The sequence below is a fragment of the Pleurodeles waltl genome, chromosome 4_1 (genome assembly GCF_031143425.1).
Source record: "Pleurodeles waltl isolate 20211129_DDA chromosome 4_1, aPleWal1.hap1.20221129, whole genome shotgun sequence".
In the NCBI taxonomy this organism is placed as follows: domain Eukaryota; kingdom Metazoa; phylum Chordata; class Amphibia; order Caudata; family Salamandridae; genus Pleurodeles; species Pleurodeles waltl.
Window position 1 is genome coordinate 473,375,951 of NC_090442.1, and position 23,442 is coordinate 473,399,392.

Consider the following 23,442-nt stretch of genomic DNA (forward strand, 5'->3'; position numbering starts at 1 on the left):
TTCACTTTCCTTAACTCTCCAATCTTAACTTCAGCAGGAAGAGGAAGGCATTGAAAGAGTAGTAGGTAGAGAGAAAGCTATCAGACAGGGAGACCAGAGTGAGGCGAAGGTGAGACAGACACCAGATGAATGGAAAGAGAGAGATAGCGCAAAGAGACATTTTTGCCAGGGTTGCTTTTAGCTCCCCTGTCTGGCTCTGGCCCTGGCTAAAACACAGAACAACGACGACGTGGCTAAATTGGCATGGTGCAAAAATAAAGATGCATATGCACAAGAGTGCCCTTTATTTTTACATTACAACACTATCTCTGATAATGTCCACAATGGGACTAACAAGGAAGAAGCTTTCAGTTTTCTACCAAGTACAAAGGTTATGAAGTAGTAGCTACATCTGCCTTGCTTAGACACTTCGAGCTGATTATTTTGGTTCTACGAAAGTCGTGAAAATTCTCCACAATCTTCTCTGGAGAGAACCCTTCAAAAGTTACTGACTTCTGTCGTCTGATGCATCTTGGAAGGTAGAGCTCACACCCACATTTTCCTGTATAAATGTGGAAATAGTGGGTGTTTCATCAGGCAGCAGTAGAAGGTAAACATGTCTTCTAACCTTGTTGAGACTTATGCTGTCTAGGAATCTCCTTCTGTTCACCATAATTTCAACTCAATTGTTTCATTATTGCAGCACAACTTGTTACCTGTTGTGAAGGAGTAATTCAGTTGACATAAAAATTTACTTGAACTTACAATGCAGGTGTATGGTGGAATCTCTACAAAGTGTAGCTCTAGCTGCTTTTTATGAGGTTGAGAGTCATCAAAACTGTTCATGGCAAACCGTTGGCAATGCATTAGAAATTATTTCTGAGCTTTAGCACAGGATATCTGCTTGTGAGTCCTGCGTCACCTGCAATGTACACAGTTGAGCACAATTTGTGGGGTCTATCACATGCACTGAACACAGTATGTAGGAATCGAAAATAATTTCTCGATATTTTAAACATGCACACATTTCCAAAGAAACTAGGTCTGAAATGGATACTAGAAGAAGGGACAAAGCATGTCATTTTCATGTGCATTGCAGTCTATACTGTCAAAATAGAATATAAACCTTGAAATTAGAATTAAGTAATCGTAAGTATTAAAAAAAACAAAAAAAAACTATGTAGATCTGCATTATTTGTTTGGTGACCTCTACAATTATTAACAAAAGGTATTAGGATGATGGGACCAGCCCAGAAGAAGCTAATCTCCTGACTGGCTAGAAGAAAGGCTGTGCCTTAAAAACATTACTTTACATTACCTTTTCCCTTTGAGGAACTAAAGTTCCATAGTTGCAGGTTTAGGAAGACTGTGAGGACAAAAGAATAGCAGTTTGATCAAGATGTCTTGCCTCGTTTGGAGTGTTTTAAAGTCCATGACGTGTACCAGACAAGATAATTTTAACTTCTGGATCCCTCACTAAACACACACAGCCTTTGATTTCATCTATCTGAACTTTCACAAAAATATCTAAATTTGTACATGAACACTTTGACCGTGATCAAACTCTATATCCAATTTAACTGCGAATCCTCTTTGGTCATCCCCACGTCGTGTTCGGAGGTTTTTACACCAAATATCCAGTGTTCACAAAGATCTCCTGCATCATGTGATGAACCACAGGAAGTCTACCCAGGAAGGGGCACAAGGGTGATACAGATTGACAATGTCTTTTTTCAATAATTTGTTCTAAATCTGAGGAGCCATTTATACTTCTGATACTTCTGGATGATAATAAGACAGTATTTGATGATTTAGAATACACCCACATTCGCCTTTATTTAAAATGTGATGTTTTTTTTCCTTTTGCAGACATGTTGAACCCTTAAATTATATTCTCCAATTAAGTGTTTTAATTTGTGCATCTTTTATGCTTTCCATCTAAACATAATTTATTTAACTAAATGGTTGTTTGGTGTGTACGCACACATCATTGACTATTTATAGGGGTTGGTTTGCTGTTCAGGCCAAGCCGAGCCACGGTTTCCTTTAGTGAAACTGATTTACTATTGTGAGAATTTGGAAGCTTGGTACCATCTGACATTAGGGCGGCGGTATCGCTCTCCGCAGCGAGAGCACCTACAACTAAGGGGACAGCAATGAGAGAAATAATACAATTCAAACACCCTTCATTTATTTAATATATATTGTGTTCTTCAGCACGGAGTCTAATTGTCTACTTTATCAGGCATTTGTTACTTGTGGTTTCACATTTGATCTCCTCCTGTAGCAGCTTCTAAGCACATTTCTGTCACTAACCGCATAGTAATGCAAAGCAAATGGAATGTCTTTTTGAAATTTGTTAAGCCATGTTTGATTGTGTCAGGATCTGTGATATTATCACTTTAATTGTATTCATTTGCCAATCCATCAAAAACCTCTCACTGATTTCCCTCAATCTTGATTCCAAGAACAGATTTTAGTGATGGCAGAATACTACAAAAGAACTTGCAGCTGGTGTGTTGTCCCTTAAATGTGACCCACACGTGTAAATCATGGCAGCAATGTAAAAGTATAATAACGTACGATGCACTGTCACGTGTGATGCACGTGTGTCATGCAAAGCCGCGCACATTTTGAAAGTACAGAAAAAAAAAATGTAATTTTTTTTTATGCTTTCAACATTGCTGGTCACTGCTATTGACTTTGCCAATGTCTGCGGACTTTAAACGGGGGTGACGTCAAGGCCACCATCTGCAGCGCCGTCGGTAGCATCAGGAGGGAGACCTCGAAAGGACAGATGTGGCATGATGAAGGAACAAGGTACAAACATGCTCTGAACAACAACACGAGCTCCCATCTAGTACTCAACAGGTAACACTAGTGACAAAAGTCGTTCCATGATGTCTGCAGTGTAAGGCTCCACCCTAACCAGTCAAAAGAAAGGGTAAACCAGCTATGCTACAGGGAAGAGATGAAACAGCAAAGCCAATATGTCATCAAAAGCTTAATAATGAGCAAGGGCTGTCATCCAGTGCTGTCTGTGACACCCGGGGATGTTTGCAGCCAGAGCGCTAAAACAATAGAGTTCTTAAACTTATGCCTTTTCACAGGTCATGCATAGGTGAACTCATTACTTGTGAAAGTAAAATTGGCTCCTTAGTATTTAATGTCTTTCTCAGTTATAGTACCTACAAACCACTGCATACGTTTCTGCAGCCATTACTGAAGACACTGGATCTGATTTAGATCTCGGTGGAGGGGCTACTCCTTCACAACGTTGACGGATATCTTGTCCGCCGTATTTCAATCCCATTATATCCTATGGTAATTGTAATACGGCGGGCGGGCTGTCCGTCACGTTTGTGGCAGAGTATTTCCTCCGCCAAGATCTAAATCAGGCCCATAGAAAGCAATGCTGTAGGAAATCCTCCTTTTGCGCAGTGTCAATCCATATGTTTCACCATTTCCTGTACGCTATTCTTGTTGTTCATAGATCTCTGTACATTGCTATCACTGTGAAACAGGAGTGAAGTGTCTGTGTTCTCACTTTAAACATGGTAAAATTGAATTACATTATTTGACATTTTTAATTTGCCTATATGTCCCTAGTTTATAGTATAGAAAATGTACCAAAGAACTGGAAGTTGAATGACACCTGTGGACTGTAGCACCTATTGTGCCCTTCCATAAAGGGGGCCTGGAAAACATAGGATCAGGCCTACCATGTTTAGCCTGATTCAAGTAGCCTACAAGTCTGGAACATGAGCAAAGTTGTAATTGGTATGAGTTAGACCACCTGGCATCCTTGGCGGGCTCTCCCCTACCTTTTTGCCCTTCATCCTCCTGTTTTGCTGACTGTTTTTGCTAGCCTTAGGACTCTGCACCACTTACCACTACTAATGAGTGCTAAAGTGCTTTCACCTTAAAACATGGTAGAGTTGCTTGCACTCTATTAGCATATTTAATTTATGTATAAGTCCGTAGTAAAGTTGTTTTACATGTACCCAGGGCCTATAAATTATGTAAATTAAATGCTACTGGTGGACCTGTAGCACTGATTGTGCCACCATTTCAAATATGCCTGCCATTGCAGACTGTGTGGCAGTTTTAACCAGCCATTAGGACCAGGCAAATTAAACCTTTTGTCAGACCCAAACATTTCTTTTTAATACATATAAGTAATTTCTAGGGTAGGACCTGGACAGCATTGTATTTAAAAAGCTGGGCACATACTTTTTAGTTTTACATGTCCTGGTAGTGAAAAACTTTTACATTTGTTTCTCACTACTGCAAGACCTACCTCTCCCACAGGATAACATTAAATTTTCCTTATTACATTTAATAAGTGATAATTTCCAATTGGGAGCATATAACCAGCTAATGTTTGGAATTGTAATGAAAAATCCTCTCTCATGGTGAAGTCGGATTTTAAATTACAATTTGGAAAATGCCACTTCAAGAAAGCTGCCATTTTCCTGCCTTAGCCATTTAGTGCCTGTAGCCTGCCTCTGGGTCACATGACTTGGTGTAGCTGACTGTTGGGCATTGTGTGTTCCTTCTTGGCAACCACACACAATATAGAACGTAGGTATGCCTGGATGGGCCATGACTGGGAGGAGGAGGCTGGGCACAGCCCTACTTACACTAAAATAGGCTGTGTCCAGCCACCACACAAAGGGCTGCATACCCCCTAAAGTTAATCTGGAGCCAAGACAGGGAAGACAGGATGCTTCCGGACTTCAAAAGGAAAACCTCATAAAGCTTCTCCCACTTCAAAGGAAGGCTCTGGTGTAAATACTAGATCTCAGACACCAACTCTTCAGTACACTTTAGGACCTGTGGAGACTCTGCCAGGAAGAAGGACTGCTTTGCTGCTGAAAGGAGTGTCACTCTGCTGTACTGCTGCCCTGCTGCACTACTGCCTTGTTACACTACTGCCTTGCTAGACTACTGCCTTGCTGGTCTACTGCCTGAGTCAGACAGATTTGGACTTGTACCTGAATACAGGACCCCCAGAGTGGCTCAAAGGGCTAATCTGCTGGCTTCCGGTTCAGAGCCATAGGGACATAGCAGGCTCCCAAAAACCTGCACCAACACCCAGATCCAGTTGGGGCAAGTCACTGATGCCCAAGAGGTGTCCCTCATGTCCTGGACCCTTGGTGTGGCCTCGGAGAGGCTGAATTTAAGTTTTTGGGTGCTTTGTAGCCACAAATGGGCTCTTTGGTGTCAAAACCGTGTCACTCGCACAGCCCACCAATGTGATGTTCCGTCAACCTGACTATTCATTCTACAGCACAGATTACTCACGGAGAGTGCCACCAGGAAGCTCCTGCCTGCCTGGTCGCAACATGAACAGGATCTTCACGCTACAGTGACCGTCCGTGAAACCAGGTCTGCACTTAACGCTACATTGACAATCATCCATGATACTTGTCTGCTCCTTGCGGCCTTCCGACCACAAACGGGACTCTTTGCGCTGGATAGAGAAACTAACTTTTCAGTGGGACTAACATGGTCCCTGCATCTGACCCGTGCTCAATCACAGTCGGCCTGAACTAGTGACTTTCTCTCGGTCTCCCGGTCTGGCGATTTGGGCTTTTTGGCACTATTTTCACTTAAATCTTTAAAACAGCATATCTCTGGTTCGACTGATCTTCATTGTTTTCGTTTTTATTTATTTATTACATTTTATTCTATTTTTTAAACTGATGTGTGATTTTGTTTGCTGTTTTTTCACTTTATCACTGTTTGAGGTGCTGCATAAAAACTTTAGACACTGTCTCCACGTTAAGCTGACTGTTTTGTGCCAAATTACCAGAGGGTTGAGCACAAGTTAGTTTGGGGTTTCCATGTGCATCACCCTCACAAGGTTTGCAGTTGCTACTTGACTAGGGTTTCACCTACTCCCAACCAGTAACCCAACTTCCCACAGTATTCTCATCCAGTCACTAGCCCCCAAAAGCTATTTGTACTGGCAGGGCTGTAGCGGTATACTAGAAAATGTCAAAGGACACATTATAAACTTTCATCAGTAACATTTGACAGGAAACTACTACAAATATAATTCAAATGCTATTTTTGTGTGTGTGAAAATTCCAATTTAATGGTCAGAATTCTAATCAACATTTAGGAAAAACGACTTTAGTAAAGTTACCTTTTACCTGCTTGAATTGCCATAGGCTAATTAGCATTATCCCACTCACAGCTAGTCTGACAATATGTTCCTCGAAGGCATCAGCATTCTTTTTTGGCATATGGCTTGTCTCCCAAAATGAATGAATAATATTGTCATGGTTGGTCACTATCCTCAAAATGTAGACAGATACTTTGCTACTCTCCTTTTTGGAGACTTTCAAGTTTCTTTAATATTTCTTTCAAGACTAGAAAACTCTAGCTAATATGTCATTCAGTGGCCTTCTAAACCATCAAAGGGCCAAATGGCAATGTATCTGAAATGGAGAACCTAGATTGGTATTCAAACCCCAACCTCCAGACCCCAGCACACCGAACCAGCTGAGAAAAACGTCAGTTGGTTTGCAGATCATGCATGTATCAAATTAAAATCTCTGTACGAATGAAGCTCAATATATTGCCAGAATATAACTATACTAAACACCAAAAACTAGTCCATCCCTATCTTGTGTCTCTGCCAGGATGTGCCAAGCATTGGCTAAATGGATACAGTTGAATAGAAACATAGGTTCCCCAGAACTAAAACCCTTATCCAATAAGAGAAGAAACACCTGGAATAATACTGATACAAAAAAAAGTATACTTACTTTAACCTCTCGTTTGATTGACATGATGCACATTTATGGGCTACTTATGCTCGCTGCAACTTTCCACACTTACTCCTGACCCTTCTATATTCCACAACCATGTCTTCTCCTTAATCTCAATATGCTCTGAACCAATGCATTTCTAAATGTAATGTGCTAAAAATGCTCAACAGCAACAAACATAGCTGAAAATGCTAAGCCTCTGATTATGACCTTAGTGGAGCGAATTACTCCGTCACAAACATGACGAATATCCCGTCCGCTGTATTACAAGTTCCATAGGATATAATGGAACTTGTAATACGTTGGGCAGGTTATCCTTCACGCTTGTGACCGAGTAATCCACTCTGCAAAGGTCCTAATCAGGGCCTTAGTATCCTTCTTATATTTAAAGACTTTACTAGCACTGTTCATCACATTGCTGAAATAGTAATGACATAGAACTTTATGTTTTTGGCTCTGTTGAGCAGCAGTAGAGTCACCACAGATGTACTTTTTATTTATTTACAGATCTAAGCTCTCTTCAAGTACAAGACTGCTGGTAACGTCCATAACAAAAAACAGAGGAAAGGGAGCAGGAAAAACACAACAATAAGAGACTGATGACCTGGCATACACCTTTCTTTGCAGAATTGTGCATGTCGAGAGAAAAGAGAAGAGCAGAGGGCTTGCAGAATGCATGTCCGTTAGTCACACAGAAACCTTGCATACTTCTCTGGCAGAACCATGATAGAAAAATGGCAGGTATACCATCCTAGCTCTGGAGAAATGTGAATAGGCTTTCAAAGTGAGTGATGTCACCTGTGAAGGATGTATATCTAGTAGTTCATATGGCAATGTTGGTATACGAAGCATCTTTGCCTGATTCAAGGGCATTATATGTAGTAAGATGCTGGTGTGAAGAAAGAAGAACCTCTGTACTTTCTCATGAAAGAGGATGGGCACTAGAAAAAGATTGGGAGCTAAAGCTCCCCAATTAAGTAAATTATGTCAACACGTTTGGGAGAAGTTATGTTTGTTTTTCTGACTATTCCATAAGCAGGTGGAAATCAGAGTGTGTTTCAGATGCAGAGAGGATCCATCCATAAACCATGGTCCTTCAATTGTACAATCAGAAGCAATGCAAGCATATTGATGTCAATTTATCCCCAGGCCTCTGAGACTGGCTTAATGACTATCAGGTCAGATGAGTGTTAGTGGTAGTGTTAGAAATGGGGTCCTAGTTGGCAGCCCGTTTACACCCTGTCCAAGTAGGGACCCTGACTCTAGTTAGATTAAGGGACTCTAGTTAGATTAAGGGAGTCACGCACCTAAGGTAACCCCTGCTCACCCCCTTGGTAGCTGGGCACAAGCAGTTAGCCTTATCTCAGAGGCAAAGTGTAAAGTATTTGTACATACACATATAGTAACACAGTGAAAAAACCACAAAAGGACTTCACACCAGTTTAGGATAATATCCTATATTTATTAAATGAAACAAGACCAAAACAACAAAAATCCAACATACACAAGAAAAGATACTACTTTTTAAAGTTAAAAGAGTCTTAATCCATAAAAGTCAATGGTTGCGTTGTTTCAGCAAAAAGCACCTGCTAAGGGTAACAAATGAAGCCGCAAGGCAGGTAATGCATCAGAAAAGCAAGCAATGCGTTGATTCTTTACTCGCAAGTGAAGTCGTAAGTTGATTCTTTCCCCGCCAGGCAGGTGAGCGTAATTTCTTTCCCCAGAGGGGGACGATGCGTTGATTTCTGAACAAGCAGACTCAGGTCCGTGCGGTGATGTTGAAGATTTGACGCCCTGGAATAATGCGTGGAAAATCCAGACGCACGGCAAGGATGTATCTGCGCTGAAGCAGGCGATGCATCAATTTCACAGGCGCTGCATCGATTTTTCAGCCACGTACAGGCGCTGCATCGATTTTTCTGCTGCAGTGTCTCAGGTGCAAGGATTTTCACTCAGAGTACCAGCTTCCACTTCTAAGGGCCCTTGACTGGATTTGGCACCACTTGGCCAGGCACTGGCAGATAAAGCCTTTGATGTCACTGAGACCTCACAACACGAGGTAAGCTCAGTCCAAGCCCTTGGAGAAAGTTCACAACCAGGATGTAGAAAGCAAAGTCCAGTCCTTTCACTCCTAGGGCAGAAGCAGCAGCAGCAGGCCAGCACAGCAAAGCAACAGGTAGAGTGGCAGGTCCTTCTCAAGCATCTAGCTCTTCTCCCTGGCAGAATCTCTTCTTGATCCAGAAGTGTTTTAAAGTTGTGGGGTCAGCAGTCCAATACTTATACTCATTTCTGCCTTTGAATTAGGCAAACGTAAAAGGAAAGTCTTTGCAGTGCACAAGAACCTACTTCTCCCTGTCCTGGCCCTAGACACGCTCTAGGGGGTTGGAGACTGCTTTGTGTAAGGACAGGCACAACCCTATTTAGGTGCAAGTGTCAGCTCCTCCCTACACTGTAGCTCAGGAAGAGTCATCAGGATATGCAGGACACACCTCAGTTCCCTTTGTGTGGCTACTGTAGAGTTAATTGACAAACAGCTCAACTGTCAGTTTGGCCCAGATGTGTATTCCACAGCCAGGCAGAGGCACAGATTGGTTAAACAAGAAAATGCCCACTTTCTAAAAGTGGCATTTTCAAGCTTACAATCTAAAAAACAACTTTACAAAAATAAGCATTTTTAAATTGTGAGTTCAGGGACCCCAAACTTCAGACCTCTATCTGCTCCCAATGGTAAACTGCACTTAAAAGATATTTCAAGGCAATCCCCATGTTCCCCTATGGGAGCGATAGGCCTTACAATAGTGAAAAACAAATTTAGCTGTATTTCGCTATCAGGACATGTAAAACACACCAGTACTTGCCCTACCTTTTACATGCACTGCACCTTGTCCATGGGGCTGCCTTGGGCATACCTTAAGGGTGACTTACATGTAGTAAAAAGGAAGGGTTGGTCCTGGCAAGTAGGTACACTTGCCAGGTCGAATTGGCAGTACAAAACTGCACACACAGACACTGCAATGGCTGGTCTAAGGCATGTTTACAGGGCTACCCATGTGTGTGGCACAATCAGTGCTGGAGTCCCACTGGTAGCGTTTGATGTACAGGTCCTGGGCACACATAGTGCACTTTACTAGGGACTTACTAGTAAATCAAATATGCCAATCATGAGGACACCAATCACAAATCCAATTTAGACAGAGAGCACTTGCACTTTAGCACTGGTCTGCAGTGGTTAAGAGCCCAGAGTTCTGGAACCAGCAAAAACAGATCAGACAAAATAGGAGGAAGAAGGCAAAAGGTTTGGGGATAACCCTGCAAAAAGGGCCATTTCCAACAGGTAGTCATCCCCTTTGTGTACGTTCACTGCGAGCTGCCAAAGGATGTGGAAATTAAGTGTCTCTTACTTTTCAGAACATATTCGAAAGCAACTGTGTTGCCGATCTGTATCATGGCCACCTTGGACAGGTCTACCCAGATAATGACCTTTAATAACAGGAAGACCATTTGTAGCTCGAGGAGGTTTAAGTGCAATGTGTCACATATTTTTTACTGACAGGTGCTAGAGGTGGGCGCCTCATATCGGTCTTTGTTGACTGAGGCTTGCGTTTGTGATAGTTTGAAGTTTCAAACCACGCATACACATATAACCATCATTTCAAAGATGGTATATTAAATCCATTGTAAAAGTCATAGACCAGCTTTCTAGTAGCTTTTCCCAGTGAGGTAATAAGCGAAGGAATCATTTGTTCAAAATCTATTTCAGTAAGTGCAGTAGCGACGTTAGTAGCTAGAAGATCAGTTTAGTCATCCAGACATAAGTTGAAATTCTCAGAGCTAAAACCAAGTTGCAATATACCCAACCAAATGGTTATGTAATTGGCCAGGATTTCTGCCTGGCACACAGCAGAAAACAAATCCAGTAGTTTAGATGAAAAGGCTAGTTTAGATTTGAATCCAATAGCAAACCTGGGGAATGGTGGTAAATACAAGTGTTATGCTTTTTTTAGACAGTTCATTCTAACTGAAAGAGTCTTTGTAATGCCACTAGGTGGCAGAATTCGAGCCAGGAGATACAGGATTGTAAGTTATAACCATGTAGGCCTTCAACCTTCATTTTCCACGTCATTGAAGGAAGGGAGGTCACAGTAAAGAACATTTAATGACTCTGTTACTCCCTTATGCAAGTGAACCCATGCTCGAAAGGACGCATTTTACAAACTAAGCACAGTAAAGTACTACAGGATACTAGTAACGTTACTGCTCATTCTGTTTTGGAGCTGTATTGGCCTTTTTATTTGTAAATGTTTCAAAATGGATCACCAGATGACAACTGCATTAAAAGAATATAAAATTAAATTTACAACACCGTATTAGTGTGTATACTGCACATTTAAACACATTTTACAGTCTTCTTGACAAAATAACAGTATTCTACTTTCCAGCCTTAAGCATACTCAAGGCTCGTGTAGCTTACTTATAGTTTTTTCCTATTAAAATGTTATGGAACACTGTGCTATTCCAGTACTCTGACTGGCCCAACGCCCACTGGCACAAAGCATCTGGCAGCATATGCTTTGTACATAGATCATAGGAATTAACTGATCTTCAATGAGACAGAAAACTATTCTTTCATCCATGACATCTGGCTGAAATCTAATGCAAATTAAGAAAATATGTCTTTGGGAATGATAGCCATGGAAAGACATAGCTGTCCTTGAGTGAATCTCCCTTTGTGCTTCCCTTCCCACTATGTCTTGTCCACTCCTTAGAGCTCTTGTATCTAAACTACATTGAAAAATTCCGTATTTCAGGGGAGGACAAGAGCAAACCGAATACAGGCAACGGAGCTTTAAGTATGCTAACAATTTTAGTATGTTTGAGCAGCTATGTCGACATTATGGAAGCAGCGGTTAGTGGGTGTAACCTGCCGACCGATCAATATTGGTTTACCGCCTACTTTTAGGCAATGGAGTTTCATTGGTTCCTGAGCACAATTAACGGTCAAATGTTCCTAGGGCCCTAAGCTCCAGGGCCAATGATAAATATAGTGCCTAGGGCCACAAAGATATAAAATGTCTGGGGTAAGCGCAGAAAAATATATTGAGGCCCTCATTATGACTTCGGCAGTCTTTTGGAAAGACTGCCGTCTTCACAGGTGCCCAAAGACCACCAGTGTTGGCGGTTCGAAGACCGTCGTATTAGGACTAATCCAAGGATTTCCACCTATTTAAGTGCAGAAATCCGACACCGTCGGCCTGACTGATGGTGGGTGAGAGGCTGTTCCGCGGTGGAAACGCTGACACCCAACCCCTCCCAGATGACCACCTCGCCCACACAGGTAGGTGGACCGTTGGGGTTGGGAGGGAGGGGTGTCGTGTGCACGTGTATGTGTAGCAGTAAGGGTGTGCATGTGTGTGTGTATGTGGAGGGTGTGTGTGTGTGTCTAAATGGAAGTGGAGGGGAGGATGGTGTCAGGGTGCGAGTGAGCATGTGTGTGTATTGGGATGCATGCAAGAAGGGGTGTTTGTATGGGTGCGTGCAAGCAAGTGGGGGCGTATGGCAGGGAGTGTGGGGGTGCGTGTATGAAGGTGTGAGGCTGAGTGGGGTGCGGGTAGGAAAGTGTGTGGATTAGTGGGGGTGCGTGTATGAAGGTGTGCGAAAGAGTGGGGGTGCGTGTCTGAAGGTGTGCGGATGAGTGGGGGGTTCGTGTATGAAGGTGTGCGAATGAGTGGGGGGTGCTTGTGCCGGCAACAGAAATGGAGATTCCTGCCGCCAGAGCATTACCGTCAGGGTTTTCGTGGCGGTGCGGCCATCACGAAAAGCCTGGCGGTGTGCCGTCTTGTAATACCGCTGGCCCTCTTACGGCTGCCGTTGGACCGGAGGTGCTAACATCCAGCCCGGTGGTCCAATCGCGCTGGCGGTATCTGCGGCATTGTGGCAGTTTGGCTTCGGCCAAACTGTTGCAGTCATAATATGGCGGTCTTCACCGCCGGCCCTGCAGCAGTAAGACTGTCACCGTAAGTGTGGCGGTCTTCAGACCGCTACACTTGTAATGAGGGCCTAAGTTTTTTACTTAAGTGACTAAAATAATTTTTAGAACTCTTACTAATTCACAAAAGAAATAAGACAAGAGTGACAATGAATTGGGACCTTCACTAATAGCTGCAGAAGAGAAGGTAGGGCACGGTAAAGAACAATTAATGACTCTGTTACTCCCACGTAAGGCAAAGCCATGCTTGCAAAACCTCTACACTAGAGATGTAGTACATTTTTCTTTGCACATGTGGCACAAAGTCTTTGAGCTGTACGTAAAGCACAGGCACCATGCTACAGTAAGTCTGCATGTGCTCAACTGTCAAACCAAGGGTGAAATTCATTCAGGTGGGTACATGCTGGCATCCCTTATGGTTTAGTGTAGCAGTAGAGAGAGTTTATATTCAATGTGGGCAGCTGGTCACCTACTGCTCTTAAGAACACTAAGAGGAAGTTACAAAGATGGCCAGATCCCGATATTTTTAGAACTTGTAGGGTTACTGCCAATATCTATTTTTTTGGTGCCCCCCAGTTTGGAACAAGCCCTCGTGAGGCCAAACAACATTGAATTCTATGTGAATCCTTCAGAAATGGTGGCATGCAAAAACAGTTGTAAGCTCAAGCATGTCCACCTGACAAATGGTTCTAAAATAAAACTTCAAGCAACATTGATAAAGCCATTTCATTTTGAGTTTGGGTCTATCTTTATTCACTTGCAACAAAATCTTTTGTATGTGGAACGTAGCGGCATACCTCCTTGTTACTCCCATTGTAGGAAAAATATGCAAAGGGTGACTTGTTAGATGTGTAGTGGACTATTGCATAATATAAAAAATATGATATATGCACATAACATTTGAAATTGAGCTTTAGTTGCTTGATATTTGTAATTAAAATGAGATGGGCTGGATTCACAAGATGGACAGAGACATACAGAGGGCAGCATAACAGATGATGTAGAAGTATTTGTGAAGTACGGTGAGTAGTAAAGTAAATAGCAAAAAGTGGGATAGCCAGAATGAAAGAAAAAGATAGGTAGAAAAATGTAGGTAGAGACAGAGAGGTAAAGAAATAGGTAAGGTTTTAGAGTGTGGCAAAGAGGTCGAGAGAGTCGGAGATGGGGAAAGAGAAAAGTAGAGAAAGAGACAGCAGGGTGCAGTGCTGCAAGGGATGAAGAAGAGACAAAGATAATGTAGAAAAAGAGGTGTGTTGCACAGGTAAATGTAGCCAGAGGCACAGATAGCCAGAGAAACTGCAGGAAAAACAAAGCTATGCAAGGTATAGAAACAACAACCATAGAAAGAGAACACTGGGGAAGAGGGATAGGTAGAGAGATGAGTGAAAGGTAGAAAGAGAAATGTGGTGTAGAGCAGTAAGAGAAAGTTGAGAGCTATACATGGTGGTGGAAGGGTGAGTTGAAATTAAGAAGGGTGTCCAGAAATATATATGTGTTTGTGTATGAAAGAGGAGTTAATGATAGAGAAAAAAAGGGTAGGGTAGAGAAATAGAGTTAGGGCTTGATTACGATCTTGGCGGATGGGATACTCTGTCACAAATGTAACAGATATCCCGGCCACTATCTTACAAGTTCCATTATATCCTATGGAACTTGTAATACAGCCAACATTTGTGACTAAATATCCCATCCACCAAGATAGTAATCAGGCCCTTAGTTGAAATGGGGTAAGATATCTAGAGAAGTGAAGTAATGGGGACAGAGGTGAAGTGAGAAAAAAAGGGGGAGAGGTGGTTAGGTAATCCACTGGTGGTGAAGTGGAGAGAGAGAGAAAAAAAAGACGGGGAGAGAGAGAGAAAAGTAGGGTAGTGAGGGGATTTTAGGAAAATAGAGAACAGAGATACAGAGATAAGGGGGAGTGGCAAGGTGGAGAAAGGGTTGAGAGAGAGGTACGGTAGTAGAAGCATAAAGAGAGGTTATGTGAGAGGTGAAGTGACAGGGAGGTCATCTGGAAAAAATTAGGAAAATGGAGAGGGATGAGGGAGAGAGTTGGAATAGAGCGAGGGAACAAGACGGATGGATGCACATGTAGGCACAGAGAGTGATATAGAGAGAAGCAAGGTCACGAGAGAGAGGTAGAGAATGATGAAGTTAAGTGAGGTATATTGTGTATCTTGAGAAATGTAAAGTAGACATAGGTGAGGCAGAGAGAGCTGAGATTAAGAGCATAAAGGTATAAACAGAAGTAGAGCCAGAGAGAGGTTCAGAGAGAGAGTTAAGGTAGAAGAGATTAATTGAAGATAGGAAAAAGAAATAACACAGAAAGATGTTTTTTTCAGTTTAATTGCCACAAGCGGCCTGACAGTGTGATGGTAAAGGCTGGGTGAGCCAGGCATGCACACTAAGGGGCACATTTATAATTTTCTAGTACAATACGGTGCAGCATTCAAAGATGCAGTGCTGCATTGCAGAAGGGGGCGAAAGCAGCGATGGTTCACAAACATGCTGCCTAGCACCATGCACAGCCATGGTTCCGGTGTTTATAGTATTGATACTAAAAGCATACGTCACAATACCAAATCCTATGTCGAGACAAATTCCTAAACATTCTACTGCTACAGTGCAGCACACAGGCAATCTTTGGAATGTTTCAATAAATGAACATGTTTCTCCATCTTAGCTCCAGCTTCAATTATGTTATTTTTTGGTCTGGTTAGCTTAGTAGCTTAGTAGGTTTTGCTACAAGAACTATGGGTGCTTGCACTAAGCCGCACACGTAACACCCAAATAATACCCCATTAAAACAAAAAGACTTTAAAGAAGCGCAAATTGCGAAATAAAACAAGTAAATACCCTTACAAGAATGTCAGCTGCTCTGTGTCACTTTCTGTGTCTATGCTTGCCACAAACCCCTAAGAATTGGTTAAGTATATCCAGTTGCCGTATTAGGAAAAGAAGCATGCTTTTAACAGCAACATTCTCGTGGCAACAATTTCGACAGTACTACTAACTTTACCAGGTATGGGACTCGGGTACTAAATTACTCGTGGCTTCAAAAGAAAGAATAATTATCTGAATACGTGACTGTGTAGTGTTGGGACTACAGTTGAGGTTTGAAAGATCAAACAACGAGCAGGACTGTCACAGGATTCAGGGTGTGCTAAGCACACTAAACATTTGGTGGACATACTGCTTAAATAAAAGAGCAACTGTGGTCTCTCCTATTTAATCCGAAAATACTGGAAAGGTAACATAATAAACTGAAGGGGGGAATCGCTATCTAGTCCAATAATACTTTAGGTATTTACCAAACTTGGAATCGCACTGTCTGAAAACTAACCTTTAAAAAACATGCTTCTCAATGCAGTGATAATCTTACGTACTAAGGTGAAACGGTTTTGAGTGTTGATGAAATATACTTTTTGAATTTTGATGATACCTTATCATACTTTACACTTTTGCTGCAAGATGTCCTTAAATAAGGGTTCTTAAAAGTAAGAGGGGGAAGGACATCCAAGTTGCATCCTTTCTTTAACCTCAACTAACCTTTACACAAATGCTTGAACATTTGTTTTAACCATCCTTTTGACGTTAGTGGAGAGTGAGTAAACCGCAGCCAGTGCTGCTGTTCACAAGGGGGCGGGATGTAAAGGTCAGGAGGGCCACATATGGCCCCCGGGTCCGTACTTTGAATATCAGTGATCTAAAGCACAGTTATGAGATAGTTGAATTCTTCATAACCACTGCCATTGCCTTAGGTAACGTTCAGTGCAATCATTTTTGCACACTGTTTTATTACAAGGAGGGGATGGCCACATGCACATCTTTTTTGGCCCCAACCTGAAAAAGGCAGACCTGTCTTTATAGATCAGCTAGGGCCCCTTTTGAACACAAACACAGGCAGCCCTACACTATGGCTACAGCACAGACAAAGGCCATGTTTTCAGGAAGGCGATGGTGAATCTACAAAGTGGTTGAGGATATAGCCTGCCAATTAGAAATAATTCTACAGAAAAGATACCACGCCACACCCACAACAGAAGACAGATTTATACAGAAATACACAGCTTGACTGTAGCATAGTGTTCCTGAGGTGTACCCAGGGACTACAACTGTTACAGTAACCTACTAGTGACTACACTCTTTAAAGATACCTCCAGAAATGGAAATGATGTGGTATTTTCATACTGTCTACATAACTGAATACAAACTCTGACTAAGGGTACTCATCCAATATACAGGTAGTGTAACTCAACCTACCAAAACACACAAACCATCACTAATATGACAATGATGATTACACAGCTTAACGTTGTATTTAAACATATTGGTTCTTATTTGAAACATCCATGGACAAACATGGCAGCGGAAGGATATAATTAAGCAACAGATCTCTTGTCTTGTGTTGCAAATATAATATTTACATTCCAATACCTTGAAGCACCATCAAGTGCAAATAAAATAGGCAAGGTATGGTTGCCCAATACTGAAGAATATGCAGCCATACTAAGACAAATTGTCAATGAAAGGACAGGTAATCTCGTTCTGATGTTTTTTAAGTGGGGGACTGGATTTCATTTTTCAAGGCTCTACACTGGAGTTAATTCGACTGCATCAAAAAAATAAATTTAGAAATCCTGCCATTAGATAAATAAATGAGAAAACAAAATAGAATGATGAGTTGTCATGCTAAACTGTGCATCAGTCAGAATGATGCTGCTAACAACTACATCACTCAGATGCACAGCGCTTGCAGAGCAGATGGAAAAGAGATAATGAATCAGTAAAGCTGTTTCCTGCCTCCACAGGGGGATATTTGAAATCATTAACTAATAACTAAATGCAAAGCATGAGTAGTTAGATAAGTGAGACGGTAGAGCTAACAGGCAAATGCTCATTTAGAGGAAGAGGTGGCTGAGCACAAAAGCTCATTGATTATAGTCGCTATGTGGTGAGATGCCTTGCTCGCTCACAGCACAAACTTTTAAAAATGTTAGAAAAGAAGCTATAACTTGGGAGGATAGATGTAGCAAATAAACTTTTTATGCATGGCCAACCCAGATTGTTTGCACTTTTTCTGGCCACTTCTTTTTCTGGCATTAGGACTGCCATTCAGTGCTACAATGCATGTGCTCTGGCCCTAAAATAGTATTGGTAAAATTGGTTTCACCTAATCAGATTATTCACCTTTCCTGTAAGGAACAGTAGACGGCACAGAAAATGCACCAATACCATGAAACTTAAATGTCATATTTGGGCTTCAGGGTGTTCTTACAACACCTATAAAGATGACAAAAATATAAAGGGGGTGTTCCAGCAGGCTGGTGACCTAACTAAACACTAGTGAGCTGAATGAGGAACTTATCAAGACCTATGTGATTTGAGGCGGCAGAGTGAGGTTCTGTGATGATTTCCTGTGACATAAAAGATGCTATCTGGGTTTGTGCTCTTGTCAAAGTCTAGCTTGTACTCATATCATAGTGTCCGACACAGCGTACTGAATGGAGAGACACTTAGAGTTGGGGAGCAGCAGCGGACAGTACATAACGCTGAAGCAGAGAATCTAATGATCTGTTCTGCTCCACACACTTCAGTCATTAGACACTTAGGGCAGCATCCTGAGGATGATAAACGATCACAAAAAATGCCAGTCACTGAATGGTGCATGTTCCATCTCCATGTGGCAGATGGAGCGGTGCAGTGAAACGCAGAGCATTCAAAGTTTTGCTTTCCACAGCAGCCTAAAACACAAAGCACTAGCAGTTCATGTGGCAGAAATATGAAGTCATCTGCAGACAGCTGCCTTATGGCACAAACAAATGTGGCCAAGTTTGCAACATATTACCTCACAAGGTGAATTTTGCTAGACAAAATGGAGTACCCAAACGGCCATGTATCATTTTGCAAGGGTCAATGAAAGTTCTTGCTCGAGCTGTTTTGGTGGAATTACAAACAATCATCATCATAAACAATCAGTGGTGGTAGGAGACTTGACATGGTTTGATTACATAAAACACACTGTATAGTAGCAGTGCAAGTGTATTCATCACTTGAAACTAGAGGTTTGGAAGAGATTGCTTAGGTATGGGAAAATACTTTACCTTCAGGTTGGACTTCAAATTCTTCTGATAGGAGATGGTAACAACAGCCCACACTGCAAACTGCTTTGATTTCAGGTTTTCCAACAAAAATTCGAAGAGTGTTTGGAGAGAGGTCCCCACAGGTATGTAGACCTACCATTATAGAGTCCTACAAAAGACAGGAAGCACATTGTGTAATAGTACAACATTTCTAGTCAGATTAAAAGATTTTTAGATGAAACCATAAAGATTGCTGCAGGGTGACATACCATAGTAATGGTGAACAATGTGTTTTCCATTAGAAGTAAATGGATACAGACGAAAGAAATGTGTATCTCTTAAAGTAAACACATAAGTCAATATTTGGTGTCAGACAACCATCTGTGTATGGGGGCATTTCAGATGGCCACCACTAGAGCAGGGCACAGGCAGAACATAGTTATTTCACAGCGTTTAGCAGCTGAAATGCTAGACACTGGAAAGAGACTTTGCAAACTCTAGAGTCAGCACTAGAAGTAAACGTTTAGAACTGGGAGGCATGCCAGCAACCAGCAGTAAAGACATTGTAAAAAACAGTAGCAGCATAAAGGAGAATGCGTGGACATGCAAGGAAAGATAGGCTGGCACATGGTGTCAACATAACAGAACATCAAACACACAAAAGGTGATGTGCAGATTCTTCCAATAAGTCTAACCACGGGCAATTACTCAGGGTAGCATTCGATCCCATCTTTTTTTTGCCCACCATGCCAATTCAGATTAAACCTAGCCATAAGCAAATCAGTTTTGACTGTGCTCCAATAGCAACAGTCCATTCTGAACTGCCAAGGCAGGTCTTCTCTGAACTAGAACACAAGCAACTCAAGACCATTTTCACCCTGACTGGGGCTCTTCAGTCAGGTGTAGCTTGGTTCCAATGACACAGTGAGGAAGGGACCTACATCTGGGCATACCCTTGGCCAATTAACACGGTACATCAAACACACAAAAGCTGATGAGTGGAAGCATGCAATAAGTCTAACCTCTGGCAATCGCTCGGGTTAGAGTTCCAACCCATCATTCTTTTGCCTATCATGCTACCATTGATGAAACCCAGCTATATGGAAATCAGTCTTGACCCTGCTCCAAAAGGAACAATCCATCGCAATCTGCCAAGCCAGGTCCTCCCTGAACCGTAACACAACTCATGAGTGGTTTTGCCCTGAGTGTAGCTCTATAGTCTGGGAACACCCTTTGCCACTTAGGACGTTACACCACATGCTCAGTACATCCTTTGTTATGGGCAGGGTCATAGGGGAGTGTCGTGGGAGCATAAAAGAGAATAGTGATTACAGCACAGTGACTACCCCATACCTTATAGAAACACAATATAGTGGAAACAGTGTTGCAGTATTCCCTTAGATGCTGAAGTGGATCAGCAGTGACAGGGTGGTGAAGGTCCACGGCTGAAAGATGCACAGTACAGTAGTCTTACTGCATGCCATGTGAGTCTCATGCCTGACTCCAGTCAGTTTGGTAAAGTCACCTGCAGAAGCGCTGTGTCCTTCACCATACATGTTGCCCCGTGAACTGATCAAAAATGTGAATTACCGTCCGACGAACCAATGATTCCCTCCAACAAAGCAATGGGTAAAAGGGGTTGAATCACATGTCCCCAAAGTGTGAAAAGAAAGAGTCCACTTTGATGAATTATAGAACACCTCACCAATCAAATGTGAAGCTGCAAAGAGGCTGATCTACAAAGGGATGGAGTCAAGAGCCCTCTCTCCTTTACTGGTGTGACATAAGCTTGGCAAATAATAAGCTGTCTGCAGCCAGCACTAAATAGTCTAGTGAAATTGTCACAATTTGATCTCATGCCCAGCACTGAGGCCTACAAGTGGGACTCTCCAGTGTTCTAATAAGCTTAAGGAACACAGACTGAATTCCGGGCTCTTGGATGCTATTGGGGAGTTCCACTTCATTCCTGATCCAACCCGGGTTCTGTGGAAGCCAGTCTGCACTTGAAAAAAACACAACATAGAATGCACTGCTCACTGCTTTGTCTCCACTACTGCAGGCCCAGGATGGGAAGAGGTATTCAGTACACCTGTGGCTGGCAGGTGCTAGCCTGTTCACACCTGATGCATCTTTGTTCCTTGATTACTGATTCCTGAGCTGTAGCTAATTCTTGTTCCTAAACTAGCACTGCTTGCAGTGCACCCTTGGATTCTGAACCAGCACTAGTTTAGTGCATCCTTGAACTCTCTACCCTTCTGTATTTGCTTTTTCCCAGCGGACAGTATCTGTAACAACAATTGTGGGTGAGGAACTTATTGAGCTTTAGTCTTACCGTGTGGAGCTCCTGAGTACTTTACCCTAAGTTACATTTACTGTTAATGTTTGTTAGAAATGGGGTCTTTGGTTGGCAGTCAGGTTACCCCCTGTCCAAGCAAGGACCCTCACTCTAGCAAGGGTAAAAGAGAATAACCATCAGCTAACCACTGCTTACCCCCTTGGTAGCTTGGCACGAGCAGTAGGCTTAACTTCAGAGTGCTAGGTGTAAAGTATTTGTACCAACACACACAGTAACTTAATAAAAAACACTACAAAATGACACAACACAGGTTTAGACAATAGAAAATATTTATGTAAACAAAATAAGACCAAAATGACAAAAATCCACAATACACAAGTCAAGTTATCACTAAGAATTCAAAAAGAGTCTTCATGTAATTTTAAGCACAACGCTAACGCTGTTAGCGTGAAAATGTACCTTGGGTGCATCAAAAATAACCCTGCACGGGCGAGTGTGTGTCAAAAAGGGCTTGCTATGTGTCAAGTCCACTCACGAGCGAGACCTTGCGTAATTTTTCCTCCAGCCGGATCGGCGTGCGTCGTTTCATCTCTCCGCAGGAGAATGATGCATCGATCCGGGCAGCACCCTCAGGTCCGGGCAGGTCTTGCGTTGTTTTTACACGCCCAGCGGTGTTTGCGTCAAATTCAGCCGCACGATGGTCCGAAAACCACGCAGCACGGGTTGCGATCTCTCCAGCAATGCTGTGGGTCGTTTCCCCAGCTCCGGGCGTAGATCTTCTGGTCGCGTTGCAGGCTAGTGTCCATTTTTCAGCTGCAGATCGGAGTTGCGTCGATCTTTTTGCCGCACGGCGGTCGGCCCGTGGATTTCTCACTCTTGGGCTGCCAATTTCTCCTTTCAGGGTTCCAGGAACTGGATGGGCACCACTTGGCAGAGTAGGGGCCTCTCCAGAGACTCCAGGCACTGGCAGAGAGAAGTCTTTGCTGTCCCTGAGACTTCAAACAACAGAAGGCAAGCTCTAAATCAAGCCCTTGGGGAGTTCTTCTCAAGATGGAACAGTAAATTGAGTGCAGGCAACTACGTGACCACATACTACTTGTTTGGTCATCTTTGATTTTTCTCTTTTGCTTGGATTTTTCTTTTCATCCATTTTTGTGGTAATCTTTGATTGAATTCTGAACTTCATTTGGGAACTTGTTTTCTGCTTTTTGGAACTTTGCACTTTTGTTGACTTTTCATCATGTCCCAGTCTGGAGATGCATCAGTTGGAGCTGCTTTTGACCTAGAGAAATTGGATGGCTATACCTAAGCTCAGTTAAAACAGTTCTGTAAAAGTTTTGGCTGTCCCATCAAGAGCTCATCCAAGAAGGAGGAACTGCAAAAGGAGCTGAGGGCCTGGGTGACAGCCAAGAGCACTGAAGGGCACACAGAGGATGAGGAAGATGAGGAGGAGGAAGGGCATTCCATACACAATGGTATTGTGGGTGGGCCTGCTATGTCCAGGGAGAGGGTCTCCAGGGCAGGTAGCAGTGTCTCATCTAAGGGTCTGACCCCTGAAGAATTGCAGGACAGACAGGCAGAGAGGGAGGACCAGAGGGAGTTAAAGAAAAAGAGAATGGCCATTGAAGAGAAAAATCTGTTGTTGGCTCATGAGCTCAGCTTGAGGGAGCTGGATCAGAGGAGCCAGTCTAGTAGGGATGGTGGCAGCCACATCACAGTGCAGTCTGAAAGGAGGGTGCACATTCCTAAAGATCTTGTGAAGGATTATAAAAGGGAGGGTGACATACACTTGTGGTATACGGGGTATGAGTCTGCTCTCCATATGAATCTGGTCCCTAAAACTCATTTGGGGAGTCTGTGGAAGCACTTTGAGGTAGAGGGGAGGGATACACTGACAGCCTTAGGGAATGCTCAGAATCTTACCTACTCTAGCATGAAGGATGACTTGCTCACAAGGTATGGTCTCACCCCTGAACAGTAGAAGGATAAGTTTAGGTCCTACAAGAAGAAGGAATCCCAAACATGGTTGGAATGTGTTGATTCTTTTTGCAGGTCACTGGATGGTTGGGTGAAGGGCAGTAAGGTAACTACGTATGAGGGCCTTTACAATCCGATTGCTTGGGAGCACTTGTACAGTTTATGTTTTCCAGAGCTGCACAGCACCTGATTGACAGCAAGCTGACTGACCCCAGGAAGCTTGCGCAGGAAGCGGACCGCTGGGAGAGCACCAGGGTCCGAAAGAGGTATGGGGGATAGCACAGCAAGGGTGGGCAGGGTCCCTCTCAGAAGAAAGGGGAGGTAAGGATATACAGGGGGAGT

General features: G+C 42.8%; 1 protein-coding gene across 2 annotated transcripts in view; it reads right to left on the bottom strand.

The window, feature by feature from the left end:
* METTL25 (methyltransferase like 25) overlaps positions 1 to 23,442 on the bottom strand; it is a 624,891-nt gene that overhangs the window by 343,190 nt on the left and 258,259 nt on the right. For both annotated transcript variants that reach the window (XM_069228758.1, XM_069228757.1), the window contains one exon: positions 18,849 to 18,996. In XM_069228758.1, coding sequence (XP_069084859.1) covers positions 18,849 to 18,996 — 148 coding nt within the window. The remainder of the gene's footprint in view (positions 1 to 18,848; positions 18,997 to 23,442) is intronic.